General features: G+C 41.3%; 4 protein-coding genes across 4 annotated transcripts; 2 read left to right on the plus strand and 2 right to left on the minus strand.

Moving 5' to 3' along the window:
• Positions 1-4,403: 4,403 nt before the first annotated feature.
• Positions 4,404-5,566, minus strand: LOC108088561 (thioredoxin-related transmembrane protein 1). Its single transcript, XM_017186407.2, has one exon. It carries the CDS (start codon positions 5,490-5,492, stop codon positions 4,575-4,577), a length of 918 nt encoding a protein of 305 aa, XP_017041896.1. The 5' UTR covers positions 5,493-5,566; the 3' UTR covers positions 4,404-4,574.
• A 5,733-nt stretch (positions 5,567-11,299) lies between these two features.
• LOC108088635 (chitooligosaccharidolytic beta-N-acetylglucosaminidase) lies at positions 11,300-15,771 on the plus strand. Its single transcript, XM_017186553.2, has 3 exons — positions 11,300-12,502; positions 13,858-15,395; positions 15,458-15,771. Exons 1-3 carry the CDS (start codon positions 12,366-12,368, stop codon positions 15,637-15,639), a joined length of 1,857 nt encoding a protein of 618 aa, XP_017042042.1. The 5' UTR covers positions 11,300-12,365; the 3' UTR covers positions 15,640-15,771.
• A 10-nt stretch (positions 15,772-15,781) lies between these two features.
• On the minus strand, positions 15,782-18,599 carry LOC108088637. Its single transcript, XM_017186555.2, has 3 exons — positions 18,376-18,599; positions 17,357-17,926; positions 15,782-16,712 (listed from the first exon to the last, which is right to left on the minus strand). The coding sequence occupies exons 2-3, from the start codon at positions 17,824-17,826 to the stop codon at positions 15,905-15,907; spliced, it is 1,278 nt and encodes a 425-aa protein (XP_017042044.1). The 5' UTR covers positions 17,827-17,926; positions 18,376-18,599; the 3' UTR covers positions 15,782-15,904.
• Positions 18,600-18,890: 291 nt separating this feature from the next.
• Positions 18,891-20,697, plus strand: LOC108088636 (ribosome biogenesis protein NOP53). The gene is made up of 5 exons (XM_017186554.2): positions 18,891-19,116; positions 19,179-19,352; positions 19,419-19,739; positions 19,828-20,238; positions 20,299-20,697. Exons 1-5 carry the CDS (start codon positions 18,989-18,991, stop codon positions 20,693-20,695), a joined length of 1,431 nt encoding a protein of 476 aa, XP_017042043.1. The 5' UTR covers positions 18,891-18,988; the 3' UTR covers positions 20,696-20,697.
• The last annotated feature ends 1 nt before the right edge of the window (position 20,698 follows it).

Consider the following 20,698-nt stretch of genomic DNA (forward strand, 5'->3'; position numbering starts at 1 on the left):
AAGTAGGCAACACAATTTTAAACAGCGTTTTGTTTGAAAGGATTCATATGGGGCCGTCGATAAACATTGTGACGCTAATTTTTGGCTATTTTGACCACACCTCCCCTCCATGTGTCAATTCGTGACTCCTCTTACAACGCCCTTACAACAAAACGTGACTCTCTGATGAAAATTAAGTTTAACCAACAATAGTTTTAAGTCGTTTTTTTTAAAGTATACAAGTATATACGGAAAGTATAAAAGTATATAGAGATCGAAACTAGTCTGAATAAAGATAGTCCTGCAGTATTATCTGGAAAGCTATCTTGATCTTGCCGCGGTCGCGTCCGCTCAGCTTTTGGATGTCCGCCGTTGAACAAGGATCCGCTTGACGGATCTAGATAGTTGTCCAGTTGTTAATGGCTCAACAATATTTATTTCAAATGGCAAACCAATAACAAACCCTTTCACAAAAAGGTAAAGTTGACTTACACTATTGAAAGCAATTGCCATGTGAACTTAAATGACAAGGCACTCATGATAATACTATTTTTACTTCCCTCTGAAAATTATGCGAAATGAAAGATATGGTGAAGCAAATTAGGAGGATGATGCAAGTGGATATCGTGGCCAAAAATTCCAGAAACCTGCTCGTAATGCACAACAAAACAGAGCGTAAACAATGAAATTTCGCGTGGCTGTCGCAAATAAAGAAGAATTCCCTGCGGTGAAAGAAATGATGATGTTAGTGGGTGGTTTTCGACAGAATTTTGGGTGGTTTTACGCTCTTGTTGTTTGGTTGGTTTCTTCGCAGCCAAAGACGCTAGTTAATTGGAATTTTTAATTATGATTTGTCAATGCCGACAAAAAAAAAGCAAAACAAAAATTTTGAAGGCAAAAAAAACCGAAACAAAAAGGAGAACCAGACAAAACAAGAGGGAAAGGAAACCCGCTGGCTTCGACTTCAAAATATCCTGGTGCCTTATAAATAAAAAACGTGAGGAAGAAACGAGGACCTGAAATGGTAAGCATATTACGCATAAAACTAGGTCTTGTAATTTCGCCTCCCCCTCGCTGCTATTTATTTAATATTTTTATATTCGTCTCTCTGTTGCATTTTGTAATCATTTTAATTGCCCTAATAATGAGTGCAGCATCCACCGAGCCCGCCATCCCCCCGATCCCCGATCTCCGCCCCCTCTCCCCTCTCACCTCTCCCCTCCCCCTTTCGCCCACCTGGCACTCGCTTATGAAAATCATTAAGTTAATTACATTTTTTGCACGCCAGAGAGACAGAGAAAGGGTGAAAAAAAACGAAAACACAAAAATTATAATCAGCGCCACACAAAAGCACACCGTGATGTTTTTTTTTCTGTAGAGGGGGAGGCGGAAGGGGGCGTGGTCCTGGCGCCTCAGCTGCAAAATGGGGAAAAAATGCTAAAAACAACATGAGAAAATATTTCTCATAATACTAATTGCATAGTCACAATGTCATTTTGCCAGGGGGTTGGGTAAATGAGGGGGAGGGGGGCAGGGGATGAGTGAAGATGGGAAAAGAGGGGTTCAGTAGGCGTCCATGACAGCTGTCTGTCAGCGGAGACGAGCCAAAACGAGATGAGAGATGCACTTATCCAAAAAGAAAATAAGTGAAATTTAAAAAATAAAATAATTTGTTGCATATCTTTGGGGGCAAATCATTTTGCCATTTTCTATTAAATAAATTTGGTGAAGCAAGTTATGATTTAAAGGCCCGGAAAAATACTTTAGAAATTATACTTTATAAATAAATCATAAAAAGGTTTTTTAACGATCCCCACATGTAATTAAATTAAATAAAAGCCTGTCTTGTTTTCGAAGTAGTTTTGGTGAATTTGTTTCTGTACTTTTCGACATCTTTTTTCTATTTGCTCAGTGTGATTCGTTGGGGAACGGGATGATGAAACTGAATTTATGCTGGAAATGCAGCCAAGCAAAAACAACAGCAACAGCCACGATGACGGGGAGGACGACAAACCGCCGTATCCGGGAACTCGACTCGACTCAACTCAACTCAACCAGCAAGGACTCGGCATCAGTCAGCAGAACCCGGTTGCATTTCACAAAAGAAAATGAGTTGGAAAAAAAAAGTAATTAAAAAAACAGCAGCAGCAACATCAACAACAACAACAACATTTGTAGTCGTAAAAAGCGTATAAGAAACGAATATTTCGACTAGGTTAAGACGAAATTTAAATGAGCTACTTACTCAAATGCAACTCTGCAATTAAGTTAAGTCTGCTCAAGATTTTCTAAAGTGTTAACAATTTAAAATACTTGTTTAATACATTTAAAACAGTTCATTATATTTAATATTTTTGAAGCTACAAACAATCAAATGTGATTTACAATACTTTTACTGGTTTCAAAAAACATTTGATACTTGTGTTCAAAATAAGTGCTTTAAAACATAAAAGAAAACCATTTTTCTTTATTATTGCGAAATGCTCATTGGCCGAAGGGAGGTTATCCTGTCAGGATGCAGGACATCACAGGATTTGAGGCTGCCGCTCTGCACGGTTAAGAAAAATTAAAATGCATTAACACAACGAAACAAAGTGGGCAAATGTTAACATTAAGCGCTAATTTGCCACATGCCGTTGCAACTGAAAAATGTGAAAGCTTTTCTTTTTGAAGGAGTGATTCAAAGGGGGAAAATTCGAGGCAAAAGTGGGAGACAGTTGACAAAAGAAATTGGATTCGGTATTTAACGGAGGTGCTGGGGGCGATTAATATTTCTTGGTCAAAACTTGAACTTGGTATCTGAAAGTAAGCAATTAAATAAAATTTGCATAAAATGGCCAAACACCATATTACCCTAACGGGGAAAGTATTTTCTTTTATGTTTCTATCAAAATTGCTTACCAGCTTTTTCAAAGTTAGGAAAATATATTTTTTCGAACATTTTGTAGGGGTTTTTTTTGGAAATTCGATTTTTCGATTTTTGAATCTTTTTTATTCGGTAAAATTTGCATTAAATAAAAATGAATAATAAAATGATTTATCTAAACGGGAATAGCATTTTCTTTCATGTTTTCAGGCCTATAAATAAATTGCATACCAGGTTTTTTAAACTTTGAAAAATAAACTGTTTTGGAAAATTTTATGGGGGCCCTCTTGGAATTTTTGTTAAGACGGTTTTTCCATTTTCACTATTTTTTCGGTAAAGTTTTCATAAAATTGCCAAAAATTGGTTTATCTCAATGGAAATAACATTTTTTTTTCATGTTTTTAGGCCTAAAACAAAGTTGCATGCCAGGTTTTTCAAATTTTGAAAACTTTATGGGGGCACCCCTTACCAAAATTGCCAAAAATTTTCAAACATTTTTTTTTCTATGTTTTGAATGCCATTGTATTATGAGTTGAAACGTTTTTTTGTTCATTAAAAATAGACGAATCACATTGTTATTAAGAACTTATAGGCAACCAGATTTTGACTCAATTTACTTATTTTAACAAACGGAATCCCCCCATTTCAAGTTTATTCATCGAAAGTCGGGAAATTATTCGCATTTATTTGACCAAAATCAATTTTGTAAATTATAAAGTATAATGGGAATTTATGTGAATGAATTTATAAATGCATGCACATATAAATCCTTTTATTTTTTGTGGCTCGTCTCAATGGAAATGTTCCGAGGATGTGGAAGGAAAAGGGGGAAAGCTGCCACAAAATCGGATGTTGCATCAATTATATTGATTGCATTTGCATTGCAGCTGCATTGGAAAAGTGCAATAATGCAAATGCATTTTGTTTGCAATTCTCATTTTGATTGAGTTGCGATATGCCGAAATTTATTGGCCAAGACATAAATAACAGCAAAATGTATATGCGGCCTTGCCAGAACAGGGATTTTAATATAATTAAATGTTGATTTGATTTAGAGTACAGTGCAATTCATTCATGTTTTTAAAAAAATGCTATAGCTTTTAATAATAAAGCTTTAAATACATTAAATGAGTTAAACAACGTAATGAAAAATGCAGCTTCTGCGTTTTCAAAATCTGTTTTTGATTTAGTTCGTTACAAACTGTATTTATTATTTATTTTTTCTCATAACTTCCATCTTCTTTTATTAAATCTACGACCAGAAAATCGGTTTGTATATTTGAATCTCTGGCTTGTCTTTGCCATCGCAACCTTTTCCCGGGATTTTCTTCGCCTTTTATCCCAAGTTTTTTCGACTCGAGACAATGAACAGCGACAGAGTTTTTCATTGTTTACCGCGAGTTGAGACCATAAAACTACTAAACAAAACAGCCACGCCCACTCCACCGCCCATCATCAGCACCAGTCAGCCACGCCTCCCCTCCCGCCCCCGATCTCCCCGCTGGCTCCACATTTTTCCATTTTCACCTTGCACTGTAAGAAAAGTAATGCACAATGATATAATGAACCGAGTTTATTATAAAGGTTGAGCCTTCAAAAAAAAGTAGCTTCCTTCTGGAAAGCTCATTATTTCTCCATCATTAGAAATGTTATGAAAATGGATAGGAAAGTTTGTTCATCATCATCAATATTCTGATTCGTAGTTTTGAGAAGAATATCCCGGGTTCATCTAATCATATCTCATCATATTATCATCAATCGTTGGAAAAAGGAACTCTTCAACAGAAAAATAAGCATCGCCATCATCACTGTCACCATCTTTGCTATCACTATCATCCGAATCACTATCATCCGAGCCACTATCATCCGAATCCTCAGTCATGATATCTTCAATCTTTATCCAACCAGAGCTACAGTTTTCATCTGAAGGAAGTTTGTGGTTTTCCGAGATATCCTTTGGAGCCGAAGTCTTGCCGAATATATGGTAGACTATGCGGCAGATCAAATATATTCCCGTGGTCGGAATGCAGGCAAAAAGAAAGCTGACCAACCAGGTGGCCAGCTGATAGTCGTTGCCAATAACTCCCGATTTCTGGACTTCCACGGCTGCCTTATAGGCCAAAACCTCGATATCGATCCACATGGAAGTGGGATGGCGCCAGAATGGCAGTGGCTTGATGTGCGTCCACTTGCGGAGTTGCAGTAACTTGCGCAAGGACACCGCATTGTGTCCCAGGCTCAGTTGACGGAACTGCCCACCCAAAACATGGTACAAAACATCCTCGCCATGGACGGAGAATCTCCTGTGAAGCGTCAAGGGAATGGAGACATCGCTGAAAGCCAATCCCACGTGGAAACATCCTTTGCAAATGGTGAGCAACTCATTGAAGATCCTTTCCATATCCTGGCAATCCGATTCGAACTTCACGCACAGAAAGAACAGCCATTCGCCATTCAGCAACTGCTTCCAATTATTATCGTTGATCACCTTCAAGTTTCCCTCTTCGTAGAATTCCGAATTTTCCCCTGCTTTTCGGGGACAGAAGGAAGATTTTGCTGGCTTTCCCGACACCTCCAAATTGTTTGTTTCCAGGATCGGAATCTGGGCATCGAAGAGTAGTAAAAGAACAAGGATCTGCGAAATCATTTTCTCGAGTTTTTGAAATCCTGCTTTTCCCCTTTCGATTTTCTCTGACCGTAAGTGTTTTAATGTGAAATCAAAGTGATAGATAAGTCAATGAATTGAAAAACGAGACGAAATGCAGTGACTGATAAGTCATGGATATAGTGTCAACTGATTGGATGCTATTTTGTTTTATGGGTTCCCAAGAACGCCTTTTTATATATTTGTATAATACAAGAAACCTTTTTTAATAATATTTTTTCAATAATAAGTTTATTTTTTAGCTTTTAAAATCTGGTTTCCAATGGCAGAATAAATCATGCTTTAAGTAAAAAAAACCCTATTGAAACTTCTACCATTTAATTTTTAAAATCTTATAATTAAATCATGTTTAAAGGTCCCCTTATTTTTTCAAAGTGCCCAAAAGTCAGAGGCAGCTAGGAAAATGCAGTCAAGCAAATGCACGCTGGTTGGCGAGGGGCGGTGGCAGAGGGGGCGGGGTTTTGGGTTAGAGGTGCGGGTTCGGGTTCGGGGACGTAGAGGGGGAAGAGGAAGGGAAGGATAAAGAGGAAGGGGGGAGGCCAAGATGGCTGCGGCAAAAATTAATCAAAACATTGCATAAAGGCAGCAAAAATAATAACAATAACAATGTAGAACGTCAGGCAGAAAGCAGAGAGACGTTGACAGCAGTGCCACTCCTCCTCCCCTCCACCCACTTTAGCCACCCCCTCCCATCCCCCTAGATCCCCCCTCCCCCCGCTGAAGCACCGCTGAAATGATGATGATGACGACGCCACTGACACAAAAGCAGCAAACAACTGTCGACAAGGATCTCATTTGTTATACTGATTATGTTGGCGCCTTCCAATGAGAGACAGAGACAAAGACACAACAAAAAAGCAGGGAGCGACAGAGAGGCAGATAGCGGGGATACAGGCGGGGGATAGTCGGTGGATTCGGGGGGAAGAGGAAAAGAAAGAGGAAGAGGAAGACAACGTCAGCTTCCGCAAATTGCTAAACAAAAAGCCAACAGAAATTCAATTCATATCAAAATCGAGGATTTTTTATCTTGCCAAGAAAAAATTGGTAAATCTTCTTGAATTTTATCTAGCTGTTAAAAATTATTAAAAAAGCAAAACAATTATAAAACGACTCATATTAGTTAAGTAGACTTTAAACACTTTGTTCTCCATTTAATTGAAGATTTCAGGAGTTTTCTTTGCAAGCCTTGTTGAAATGATTAACGAAGCATTTCACAAAAATATGTAAAACAACTCTCCGGCCTACATAAATTGCACAAGGTTGATATATAGTATTTGATAAATATTTAGATCACCCCTGGGCCACAAATCACCATCAAAAACGAATCAGCACAAATAAATCCACGGGGAACACACAAAAACAAAACAAACAGCCAGCTAAAAAGTTAATTCATGAATCAAAGAGCATTCGGAGGGCCTTGAACTTGAACAACAATTGTTGGATCGGATTATCAAATCAAAAACGACAAAAAAAAGCGGAAAAGAATCGAAAAACAAAACAGAAAAGCAGCGGCAGGGAAAACGCGGTGAAAAGGGGGAGGTTAGTGCAATTAATTAAAAAGCTAGATTCGCACACACTCGATGGCAGACAAAAAAAAAAAAAGACCACATGTGTGTGGAAAAAAAGGCAGAAAACTTTGCACAAATTAAAAAAAAAAAACAAAACAAGGGAAGAAGAATGGTCGACTGTGCATTCGATTCGATTCTCTTCTCATTCCAGAACTCACTCTCTCTTTTTCACCCATTTCTGCCCTTTAATTGCTGATATCTTTGATTTTCCAATCTCCAATCATGATAAGCAGTATTTACATAAATTGGGGAAAAGTTGAGGAAGATAAACAATTTTTTTAGTTGGTAAATTAATATTGGTTTCTTCATTAAATAGGTTATTAATAGGCACTTCACAGAACCTTCAACACTTTCCATTTTATTTTGCAAACTAAATTAACCTTGATTCTTTTTCAAATCAAAGCACTAGCTAAATAAATTCAAATTAAAACAATGGCGAAGGTCGACATTAATCGAAAACCTGTGGCTTTATTTACTGATGATACAGTAATTAGTCACGAAATAAATACTGTTTACTGTTTAAGATTTTATTTAAAAGGTTTTCAAATACTTATATTCGGTTAAATGTAATTTCTTATTTTATTTAAATCAAGGAAAGGGTATTTCAAGTACTAAGTAAGCAGAACTTTCTTCGCTGTTGTTCTTGTACTCTTGCAGTTGGTTTCGTGATTTTTTTCTGATTGAATTGAAAACATTTTATGCATTTGATTTAATCAAAAGAAAAATAGAATGCAGTCAGGTTCACCAGGGCCGGCAGAGGCTGCAAAAAAAAAAAACAAAAAAAAAACAGAAGACAAGAAGAGGGGTTAAAGGAGGGGTCAAAGGGGTCAGGGGGTGGTGGGCATTGAAATGAAATGCAAAATGGCATTCATTCATGCAATTTGCATTGTTTGACGGTCCCCGGACGCAACGCAACAACAACAACAAGAACAACAAGAGAAGAAGAACAACAACAACTAGAGGAACAGCAGCGACCGAACAAACCTCATCCACTTCCGATCAGTTGGACACCCCTCTGACCCTCCAGCCATCCGCCCACCGCCCACTTTACCACCCCCTTTCCAAAGGCCAAACGTTTAGTGAGCCACCTGTGCCCATCGCAAACAATAAAAACGCAAAAGAAATCCAAACGACAAACACAAACTACTACTGGAAAACCACCTATTGCTCTTTATATTTTTTAAATTCAAAAATAATTCAATTAGTATTAAAAGCTTTCGTAAAAAAAAGGATTTTCAAAATAAATATAAGAAGTGAATATTAAACAATATGAAAAGAAGAAAAGCCAGTTAACTTAATGTCTTGTTTTATTTTATTTTCTAGTAACTGCAATCAATATGTTCTCTAATGGAATATGTAGTTATTGGAAATTTAAATTTAAAAATAATGTTACAATTTAATATTTGTTCTAAAGGGCGTTACAGAAAAAATATATATATTCTATTTAATAATACCTTTTAAAAACTTTTTAACTGAATAAGACCCTGATTAAAATCTTAATAAATTTTAGGGTAATTTATCTAACATAATAACGCACATAATAACAATCTATAAATGATTAAAAATCACAATAAAATTTGTTAAAAATCTAGTGAACTTTATCTACCATTTATAAGGAGAAAACTCTGATAAATTGGATAAAGGATAATGTCATTCTCCGATTCCCCCGAAAAAAAGCACAAAACCCAAATTAACTTTGCCTTATAACTTTGCATTTCCACACATGCCAACCCCCGATTTTACGCCCCACCCCCCGTGAGAATCGTATGACAACCCCTAGGGCCGCTGACCTCAGCCACGCCCCTTTTTTTGTTGCCCCCGCCCCCTTTTGGAAGCTGCAACTTTTTGCGCTTGCTTTTTGTTTGCATTTCCTCTGCTGATTTCCTTTTTTTATTTCCAGCTCTCTGTTTTTTGTGTAATTTATTTGCCGTTTTGCTTGTAATTTGTTACAGTTTTTTAATCTTGCATTGTTCTAAGCAGCAGCATCCAGGGGCGGGGCTTCCGAGGGGGTTGCCAAGGGGCGCGGCGGGGGGCAGTCAACGCTGACTGACGGAACCGGAATGAAGAACCTAGCGTCTGACGGACTCGCCATTTCCATCCCGTCCAAGGAAATGCAGAGAAAAAGATATCCTTATGTGATGTTATATAATCTTAATTATTTCACAACTCAGGGTAAACTAATTAAATAAGTTAGTACACCCATGTACAATTTTAATTTATGATTATCTAAAAAAATCAAATGGAATTTCTTGAGATCATCATAAAAATAAATTGATGGTACCTATGAAGTTATTATGATTTACAATTTGGGAGACCTAACATTTGTTATTTAAAGGTGTAGAAGTTTTGGGGTTTTTTTTTGTGTGTAATAGGGGCGTGAAGTGGAGGGGGTTGGAGAAAGGGTGAAGGAGGAAGGAGGAAGAACAGCCGCAATGTAATCAACATCATAATCAGTGGCAACGGATCTCATTCCCATAAATTTCAGTACACCTAAAAATAATTAAACATTTAGGTGCTTTTTCTTTAAATATTTGTATTAGTACTTCAGATCATACGTCTTAAAGAATATTTTATTAAAAACTAGTGTACTTATTTTATGTTTAATTTATAAAAAAGGTAGTTTAAAGTCTTTAAAAAAAAACTATCTTAAAATAGCAGCACCAGCAGCTAAGACCTAAAATTATCCTTAATCCATAAGGACTTCTTAGAGGATTTTTGTTCGAGTGCATCCGCATCTGTGCATCTGCATTGTCCTGGAGCGACAGGAGCAGCTGCAGTTGGTCCTCATCATGACGTTTCCTCCATCCCCCATCCCACAACCTCATCCTTCTCCATATCCATATCCATGCCCCTTTCCAGATCCAGATCCAGATCCTGCCCCATCTCCATCTCCATCGCCATCGTCCTGCTGGTTCCCTTTCAGGACGTGATGTCCGAGTTGGGCAAAACTCATTTGGCCCGCCCACATGTGTGAAATTCTAGAGATGAGAGCGTGTCAAGTGATAAGTTTATCTATAATATACATAGATTGATTTGATAAGTAGAGAAGCTAAACTAGAAATCAATCGCACTCATAAAATTAAAGTAGATGATGATTGTGTTAAATGCACTTTCTGATTTATTATAATCACAGATTCGAATGAGCTTTGTTGGGTTTTCAATATATTAATAAGAGTCAGATGAAACTGTGATTTTCGAAAAAGTGGTAAGTACTTAAAAAGTTTGTCTCCAAAGTATAGAAAATTATTTTTATCTAAGTGGTTATTTTTCTTAATCTTTAAAGAGAAACGAAATCAGTTTTCAATTAATGGTGAGTATTGAAACCATGGTGGGTTATCTCGAAAGAAGGTGAACAAGGCGAGTGCAAACTATCGCCTCACCCACATCCAGCTCAATCGGCCCATTACAACACTCGCACGTACTCTTTTTTAATTATTATAATTTCACATTCTAAACAGAGGAACTCACACATGCTCACGGGCAACAACAATGGAGCGAAGAATAAAGAGCGAAGGCGGCGCTATCGCATAATTCAAAATTCATTTGGTAAGCGCACAAAAGCCGTCCATGGAACAAAAATGGAATTGGAATCCAAGCCAGCGACCGCATAATAATACATATTATTAATAAAGAAAGATAGAGATAGACAGAGCGAGAGAGAGATAGAGAGAGGGGGGAAGGAGAGGGGGATGCATGTAAGAACTAGATGTGCGAATGCCGAATACAATAAAATAATAATCAACAATGCCCAGTCGCACACACAAATCTTTTCTTTTTTATTTATTATTGTTTTCAACTTGTTCAACGCTTTTATCGAAATCGTAATAAGGGTGCACAAACAGTGCGCTTCGCTGCTAAAAACATTTTGCAGACCTTAATTAATTAAAATATGAAGATCATCCTTATAAACTGTCTAAAAAAAAGGTGCTCGCTCTACCATTATTAATCTTTTAAAAATGACTTAGGTATTAACAATATTAACATCAAATATTTGTTGTATTTATTCTTCTTAAATTACTAATAATAATTATTATTTTAATTTTTTATGACTAAGCCAAAATTAAGAAAAGTTTCTCCTTCACATTTGAACTTAAATTTTCTGTAAAAGATAATAAATGTAGATACAATGCGAAAACAATTCAAATCCGTAAACAAATCAGAAATTAAAAAATAGATATGTATATTGTTTTGAATATTTCGAGGGATCTTTTATTATGTATACAAATATTTTATAAACAAAACAGTTTAAACGTGTTCAATCATTTTAACAGATCTCCTGCTATATTAAACCGATTTGCCATGGCCTATACGTTTTCAACAGTTAATTGCCGCTTGTTTAATACAAAATTAGCATGAGTTGTGGATATTACAATGTTCTTAATCAAAGAATTGATTTTTGTAATGTATTGACTAACTAAGAAATAAATGGAAAGCTATTGTTATTTTTTTGTATCTTACAGATAAAATCATTTTATAGAGAGTTTCCGTCTTTTGGGTGCATAATTTTGCGCTTCTTCTTCCAGTTTTGCTCGTTGGCAGTTTGAAGCCACCGATATCATTGTTGTTGCGGCGGTTCTTGCACCGCATATATATTTTCCATTTTATCACCCATTCCACCACTTCCGTATGTGGGCCACTCACCAGGGGGCGGGGTATTATGCAGAGAGTGGGGGATATGCTGATTCCAGAGCTCTGCACGCAGAGAAAATGCAGCTAGTTGTCTAGGAAAAATTTCAACTTCATTTGGTATTGCCTTTGTAAGAGCCAATCTATGTAAATGTAAAGGTCTATGAATATATCAAACTGATATAAGAAAAGTTTTCAAAAATATACAATACAACAATACAACAACAGCATATATAGGAAAATTAAATAATTTTAAAAAACATTAAAGGATTGTTTCGATTAAATGCTGCATCTTAAAATAGGAATATTTACTAAATCCAATATCTTGTTTTTTATCGCAAAGGAACCATTTTTTTTTTTTGCTGTGTAACGCTCTTTTTATCCACTCTCTCTCGTTTCAATTGGCGATAAGCTCGGCTCTCGCGGATGTGGCTGTTGTTGTTGTTGCTGCCGCTGCTGCGCTGCAAGTGAAATTTCGCCGGATTTATTTTATTCGTACTTCCCCCGTCGCTATTTCGATTTCAGTTTTGTTGTGCTCGGCGAGCGGAGCGGTGTGCGGTGCACACACACATGGGCAGGCTCAGATACACGAATAAAAAAATAAAACAAAAAACAATATAAAAGCGGGCGGCGTAGCCGAGGAAACCGTTAGAAAGGAACGATGCGGTTCAGCGGCTACAACCGTTATCAGCGCTTCAGCTTCGCATTAGGCTCGCTTTTGCTCTGCTTCGCGGTCGGCGCTGCGTTAACGCGGGCAGATGAAGTCGACAGCGACGTCGACGGCGGCAGCGTCAGCAGGTTGGTGTCCCTGCTATAAAGGAAATCTAAACAACAACAACAACAAGAACAAGAAACCAAATAAGGATCATTATTTTAAAATAAAAAAAAGGTTCTTACAATTTCACAAAATAAACTCCAATTCAAAGAAACATGTTAATTTGTTTCAAATATAATTGCCAAATTGACAAAGTTCTAAATTCAGAAAACAAAACAAAGTACTTCCCTTTATAAAAATGCAAACCGGAAATTCGAATTGATCCCGAGGAGGTTTGATAATCCGCTAGACAGGAAATCGCAGCAACAAACAACAACAAGAGCAACAAGTGAAACCAGGCTTCATAAAACAAAATAAATTAGAAATGAACAAAATCAGCGGAAAACACACCTGTGTCAAATGTGAATATTCATTAATGCGGGATTGTATAAATAAAAGTCTAAAGATCACTATATAGTGTGCAAAATGAGAAAGTGCAAAAAACAACAAACTGGCAAAGTGACAAAACTTGTACTTCTACTTGCTTTCTACGAATAAGAAAATCTAATTTATTTCTTTTTGAATCTTTTTAATCACTACAAAAAGTGGCTAGATTTTAAATTTAATTATTACTTGTGTGAGTGTTTTTTTTATATTTTCTTTGAGTGTTGTTGATTTAAAATTATCAAGCTACCCAAATAAACCCAAAAAAAGGAAAACAAATAAAAAGGATCATAGATTTGGGTGTTTTATAAAAAGTTGAATCTGTTTATCTGTTTTAATTCTTATCGCAAAACTACTACAGAATTTCCACTGAAATCCATTAACTCGTTTTATGATCTTATTGACTGATTTTTTTCAACTTGGCATGAACCTAAAAAACTGAAACTTAAATAAAAAACAAGGAAGGAAGCTAGCTTCGGCAAGCCAAAGCTTATCTCCCCTTGCGGTCAACAAATATTTCGAGCGAAATACACAGAGGCTAAACAACATCGAATCTATTCATTTTCAATATTTTCGACTATTATTTAAATGGCAGCTATATGATATACCTAGTTGCCCGATTTTGATAAAATTTAATTCGTGATTCAGGAGTCGTTAGCAAACTCGATATGCCAAAAATCAAGCTTGTCTGGTGAAAAACAACGATGTTATAATTTTATTTCCGTTATTTCTATATAGATTTTTCGATCCTTCCAATGGCAGCTATATGATGGAGTTATACGACTTTGATCACATTTAATCCGAAATTCAATAGTAGTTAGAAAACGGATTTCATTTCTCTATATCCTTTATTGAAAATTCCAGAAAACAGAACAGAACAAATCTTCTGAATAAACACTGAAAAGAATAATGTAAAACTGATCTAGCATATAATTTATAAATTTTATTTATTTAGAAAGTGGGTCTGCAGTCGGACGGACATCTGCACCTCGGAGGCGGAAAAGGTGGCCGGACTGCAGTACGGACCGGAGTTGTTCGAGAGCCAGAAGGACTGCCGCCTCTCCTGCGGGAAGTTCGGCGCCATCTGGCCGATGCCGACCGGCCAGGAGTGCTCCATCGCGCACGGACGCGTGCGGTTCGATCCGTGGCGGGTGCGGTTCCGAGTGGCGGCGCCCGGGGAGGCGGCCACCCAGTTCCTGCGCGAGACGAACCGCCTGTTCGTGACCAATCTGCTGAAGGAGTGCATCCGCAACTGCACGCTGGCGGAGAGCAAGCAGATCCTGGTCAGGTCGACGGTGGCCAACGAGAGCCTGCTCCTCGACTGGTCCACCGACGAGAGCTACGCCATGGTGGTCCGCTCCACGGACACCGCCACCTTTGTGGACATCCAGGCGGAGACGGTCTACGGTGCTCGCCACGCCTTCGAAACGCTGAGCAACCTGGTCACCGGGAGCCTCTCCAACGGTCTGCTGATGGCCGCCTCGGCGAACATCAGCGATCGCCCCGCCTTTCCGCATCGCGGAGTGCTCCTGGACACGGCGAGGAACTTCGTCCCGCTGAAGTTCATCCGGAGCACGTTGGATGCGATGGCGGCCAGCAAGTTGAATGTGCTCCACTGGCACGTGGTGGACACGCACAGCTTCCCGCTGGAGATCACTAGGGTGCCGGAGATGCAGCGGTACGGGGCGTACTCCTCCTCGCAGACCTACTCCCGCCAGGATGCACTCAATCTGGTGAAGTACGCCCGGCTGCGCGGCATCCGCATCCTGATCGAGATCGATGGTCCCTCGCACGCGGGCAACGGATGGCAGTGGGGTCCGGCCGCCGGATTGGGCAACATGTCCGTGTGCCTGAACCAATCGCCCTGGAGGAGATTCTGTGTGCAGCCGCCGTGTGGCCAGCTGAATCCGCTGAACGATCACATGTACGCCGTGCTGAAGGAGATCTTCGAGGACGTGGCCGAGGTGGGGGCACCCGAGGAGACCCTCCACATGGGCGGCGACGAGGTGTTCCTGCCCTGCTGGAACAACACCGACGAGATCCGCGACGGGATGCGGGCCCGCGGCTTCGATCTCAGCGAGCAGAGCTTCCTCCGCCTGTGGTCGCAGTTCCATCAGCGGAACCTCAACGCCTGGGACGAGATCAACGAGCGGATGTATCCGGGCGTCAAGGAGCCCAAGTCGGTGATCATCTGGTCCAGCCACCTCACCAATCCCAAGTACATCGAGGCGTACCTGCCCAAGGAGCGGTTCATCATCCAGACGTGGGTGGAGTCGCAGGACGCGCTCAATCGGGAGCTGCTGCAGAAGGGCTACCGCCTGATCGTGTCCACCAAGAATGCCTGGTACCTGGACCACGGATTCTGGGGCAGCACCTCCTACTACAACTGGCGCACGGTGTACTCCAGTGGCATGCCACTCGGACGCAGCCGGGACCAGGTTCTCGGCGGCGAGGTGTGCATGTGGAGCGAGTACGTCGATCAGAATTCGCTGGGTGGGTAGCACTTGGTTTCCCCCATGTATCGTGTATGGTTAATCCGGTTAATCCTCCCACAGAATCGCGCATTTGGCCGCGGGCAGGAGCAGCCGCCGAACGTTTGTGGTCGAATCCGAAGTCGTCGGCGGTGTTGGCGCAGCGGAGGTTCTATCGCTATCGGGAGCGACTCCTGGCCAGGGGCATCCATGCGGACGCGGTCATACCCCACTGGTGCGTCCTCCACGAGGGACAGTGCCTTTGATCCAGTTTAGCAGCAGCAGCAGCAGCAGCAGCAGCAGCAGCAGCAGCAGCACGTTGTACATACCTTTCCGTGAATGTTACTCTATTCATCAGCTATTGCCCCATAAAGATAAAGATCTGTTTTTAATCCAAAGCACGAATGGTTTCAATAATCCGGAGTTACATATACATATATTTTTTGCACATACATGGGCTACATAAATTCCCAATAGAAGGTGGATTCGATTTGATCGCAGAAAACAAAAGGAGGTCACAATGCTGATTCTCTACTTAATGTATCCCTGATCGATGGCGTGCTTGAAGATGTCGGCCAGTCGCTGCTGTTTGGCTGGCTCCTTGAACGGCGTGATGTTCCACACGTCGGTGAGGATGGCGTTCTCGGTGATGCCATCCAGATCGGCCACCTCGTCGTCCTCGATCATCGTCATCGGCAGCGATTCAATGCCCATGCCGCAGCCGAAACGGCCGAAGTTCTTCAGCTCCTCCTGCAGCGATTCCCACGAGATGATGGCCTCCGGATTGCCGCCGAGATCCTTGATCAGATCCTGGGCACTCTCCAGGTAGGCGCGCAGCAGCGTCTCGTAGTGCTGCTCCCTCAGCTGCTGGCTGGTGCACGAGTACACGAAGAAGCTGACGTCGAGGGCCAGCGAGGAGCACCTGGCCAGCTGGAAGTCGATGATGATGTTCGCCACCGACTCCCCCTGCTCGTTGTACTTGGTCAGGAAGTTGGGCGTCCAGCAGTCGCCGTGCCCGAACACACTCAGCTTGGAGCGCGTGGACACCAGATTGATCAGATCATCGAACAGTGTGGGCTGCAGAAAGTTGTCGGCCACCGTTTCGTACTTGCTGCCCGGATAAATCTGACGGATGGCGTCCTTGGCCACCTTCTCGGCCAGCAGCAGGAAGCCGGTGTACCACTCGCGCGTGTGCTCCCCGTAGTAGGTCTCCTCCAGCGCTCCGGCCGCCTTCTCGAAGTTGTCGTGGTCCAGTGCATTGAAGGCCAGCGCAACGCCGTGGAAGCGGCCAAGAGATCGCACCGTCAGCAGGGCGTCCTCCAGCGAAATGTAGTCCTGGCTGTAACAACAAGAGCCACAATCAGTCAGGTTACATTTACACATTCAAAGAGTCATAAATTCTTTTGAAAATCAAACGATCTGCTTCCTCTAACGATAAAGATTCACAACATTTGATTTCCGCTTCACTTCTAAAAAATAACGTAATCTTTGTAACTTCAAATCTAAAAATCATTTCGATCTTTTAAATTACGAATTTGGTAAACTACATTTTACTACTATTTTTCAAGGCAATTAAAACTGAGACTATTCGATATTATATAAAACAATAAAGATTTACAATATTTGATTTTCTATTCACATCTAAAGAATAACGTAATCTTTGTACCTTCAAATCTAAAAAATCATTTCGATCTTTCAAATTACGAATTTAGTAAACTATATTTTACTAATATTTTTCAAGGCAATTAAAACTGAGGCTATTAGTTGTTATGTAAAACAATTAAAGCTTCAACAAGTAAAGATAAGATAGTAAAGATATGATAGATCAGATTACATTATCTGTCCCAATAGTTAGGAATCATTTTATTTTTTGCTTCTATTACTTCATATTGATTCATTTTTAGTTATTTCCCTTTAAAATTTAACTAAATAACTAACTAAATAACATAATTTTTTTTTTTTAAATCAGAGAAGATAACTCACCGCACTGGCGCCTTGTATCCCTTGGGACCCACATCCTCGAGGGCAATGAAGTCGTTGACCCCGTCGCACAGCGTCGCCAAGCACTTTGGATACTCGACGAAGGGCTTCTTGGGGGCGGGCTGGCGCGACTTCTGGAAGGCCTCGATGGCCGGGATCACCTTGGTGTAGAAGTGGATCTCGTTGCGGAAGAATATCACCGAGCGGAAGAGCCGGCGCCTGTGCAGATTATCGGGCATTGCCTTAACGATCACATTGACCTGCAGCTCCTCCTCGTCTTGTCCCTTCTCCGAAGACTTGACCCCGAAGATGGTTATGCGGAAGACGCGGCTCAAGTACGCGTCGCCCTTCTTGCCACTTGGGCCAAACTTGTAGGAGGTGTGACGAGTGCCACCGGCATTCCGGATGATCTCGTCCAGCGTCGCCTCCGAGAACTTGGCGGAGATGTCCGCGAAACTGGGAAAGGTGCTCATCGTGGTGGCGCTCAAAGTTCGTCTGTCTCCGAATGAGATCGCAATCTGCTATTTGTAGGGAATTAAACTATTCAGCGGGGCGATAACACGTCGTAATCGGCTAAAACAGAAATAGAAAAAAAAGCAAATTGAATAGACAAACTTGACAAGCCGATGGCAAATACTCTTGGCAAACTTTTCATTCAAAATTCGTCAAACAGTGAATACATTTATGATGTGATTTATAATCAATTCTAGTTAGTCTCATATTTATTTTAAAAACCATTCAAGGTTGTAAAGGTCATTTACAAAGATTTTGTAAAACAATTTCCCTGACCTTGAAAATACCTTGGGGGAAACTTAATGGTGTTGGCTTTTACACTGAGTAAAAATGTTACATTAAAACAGGCCATTGCAAAACGGCTGACCAAAATAACCATGCTTTTAGAAAGGGTATTTGGAAAAAGAAAACAATAAATAAAATAAGAGCGAAGAGTTTGTTTACCGCGTTTTCTTTGGTACACGTCAGTCGCTGCTCATGTCGCAGTCGACGTCGCTGCTCGCACTTACCGGCCTTTTTTCACACACTTCGACGCGTGGGGCTTTCGTGACGCTTAGGAATGTTTTTGCCCTTTTGACCGCCACCTCTTTGCAAACTTTTCTGATTTTTATTCTGCCGTAGATCGCGGGTGGTGGCCCCTTAAAAATTAACAATAAATTTGAACGCACAGGAATAGCTCACTTGCTCACACACACAAATGCAATTGGAACTAACAAGTGTTTGGAATACAGATGAAGTAGATATGCGTCAGCTGGAGTTTCAAGCTGGTTTTTGGCTGTTTTATGGCTAGTAAAAAGGGTTAAAAGCCAGTTTCTTGTTGATTTATGCTATTACCGAAAAAAATGAAATGTACGTATCTGTTTATAAATTTTGAGGCTTGTGTTGCATTAATTACTTTGTTTCTGTAACAAATCAGATATATTAGATATATAAAAGAGTCATCTCAAGTTGTTTGGCTTTGATTAGATGTTTTCCACCACTTAACAGCTGATTGCCCCAACTAAGCAGTGTTGGGCAACGTCCAAATTAGGTGTTGTAAACCATTGACAGATTGCACGTGTGCCGCTTTGGCACTCTTCGTTTGTTATTTTTTTTTATTTCGATTTTAAATAATCAGTGAAAATGACTGCTGTAGAGCCAGCAACAAAGAAGAAGCGCATCTCGAAGAAGAACAAATCTGCGTGGCGCAAGACAGACATCCAAGATGTGGAGCAGTTCCTCGAAGATCAGCGCCAAGAGGAGCGCATTGGGTAAGTGATCGAGTAAACAATGTGGAAATCAGAGGCTAAGTATGAATTTCTAACTCTTGCAGGACATTCACGGACAAGCAGGATGAGGATCTGTTCGTTCTCGACTCCAGCCCGCAGAAAGCCAAGCCCACCGTTTTGAGTGTAAAGCAAAAAAGGAAGCTGAACGCCAAAAAACCCATGCGCACCTATCAGGCTCTGGAGAACACATCCCGGGTGCAGGATCCCATTGCTAAGCGGTAGGTTTTGGCGCCAGCAGGAAGGCAAAAAAAAAATATTTATTAATTGATCTATATTTATTTTAGTAACCATGTGCGCCAGAAGAAGAACGGACGCAACATCGAACTGGAGGTTTGCAATCCCACCAAACCCCGTCATCGCCAGGCAAACAGTGATCGCGCCAAGTACTACGAGAAGCTGGAGCAGCGACTGGAGGACAAGAAGAACAAGAAGGTGGCCATCGACAAGGACATATGGCAGGATGTTGACTTCCGCGACGCCATTCCCGGTCTCAAGGACGAGAAGGGCTGGATCAGTCGCGATCTAGCTCTGCACACAGCCGCAAATATTGGCAAGAGGGTGGTCAAAACACACGCCAGTCTGCACCACAGAACCACCAAAGCCAAGTAAGCTTAAAGTTCCACCTCGGTTGAGCTTCAATTAGCGTTTGATTGCTTGGAATCTTCACCAATTAATCTCTTCATGTTGCTTTAGGAAATTCGAGCTGCCGCATCCGGGCATGAGCTACAATCCTGCGCCGGAGGATCACCAGGCTCTGATTGAACAGGTGGTGGAACGCGAGGAGGGCATCATCAAAAAGGAGCAGCACCTGAAGCGCGTGACCACCAGCATGTTCTCGAAAGTGACGCCCGAGGAGAGGGACCGCCGTCACTTGCAGGAAATGAGCCAGGGCATCGAGGAGGAGGAGGAGGGCGGGGCTGAAGGTGAGCAGGATAAGGCCGATCAGGATGAGGATGCGGACAAGCCCTACCACACAATCAACGCCCCCGTGGAGAACAAGAAGAAGAGCAAGCAGGCCCGCCGCAAGGAGCTCAAGCAAAAGGAACTGGCTCGCCAAACGGAGCTCAAGAGGAAGCTCAAGCAACAGACTGCTGATCTGATACGGTACGAACTTTAATTGGCTATGATTTTATATGAATTAACACCGCCACCTTCCACTTGTAGCATCAAATCAATTCGCCACGAGTTGGACGACGAGGAGGAGGATTTGAACGAACTGAAGAAGCGACGCAAGCAGCGTGCGGAGAAGGCCAAGTTTGAGCCGAAACGCCTGGGGCGGCACAAGTTCGAGGAGGCCGATCTGGATGTCAACCTGCCCGAGGATCTGGCCGGCAATCTGCGCAACGTGAAACCGGAGAGCAGCCTGCTCAAGGATCGCTTCAAGACGCTGCAGCGCAACAATATGCTGCCCACGACAAAGTTGGTCAGCCGCAAGAAGGCCAAGGTCAAGCGGTACGAGCGCAACAGCCACAAGGAGCCGGGCGTCAGCTATCAGGACCTCAAGGATCGCCGCAAGGCGGCCGCTGCTGCAGCAAAGGCTTCCGCCGACATCAAGATATAGTTC

This window comes from Drosophila ficusphila, unplaced genomic scaffold (assembly GCF_018152265.1).
Source record: "Drosophila ficusphila isolate 14025-0441.05 unplaced genomic scaffold, ASM1815226v1 contig_198, whole genome shotgun sequence".
Lineage (NCBI taxonomy): Eukaryota > Metazoa > Arthropoda > Insecta > Diptera > Drosophilidae > Drosophila > Drosophila ficusphila.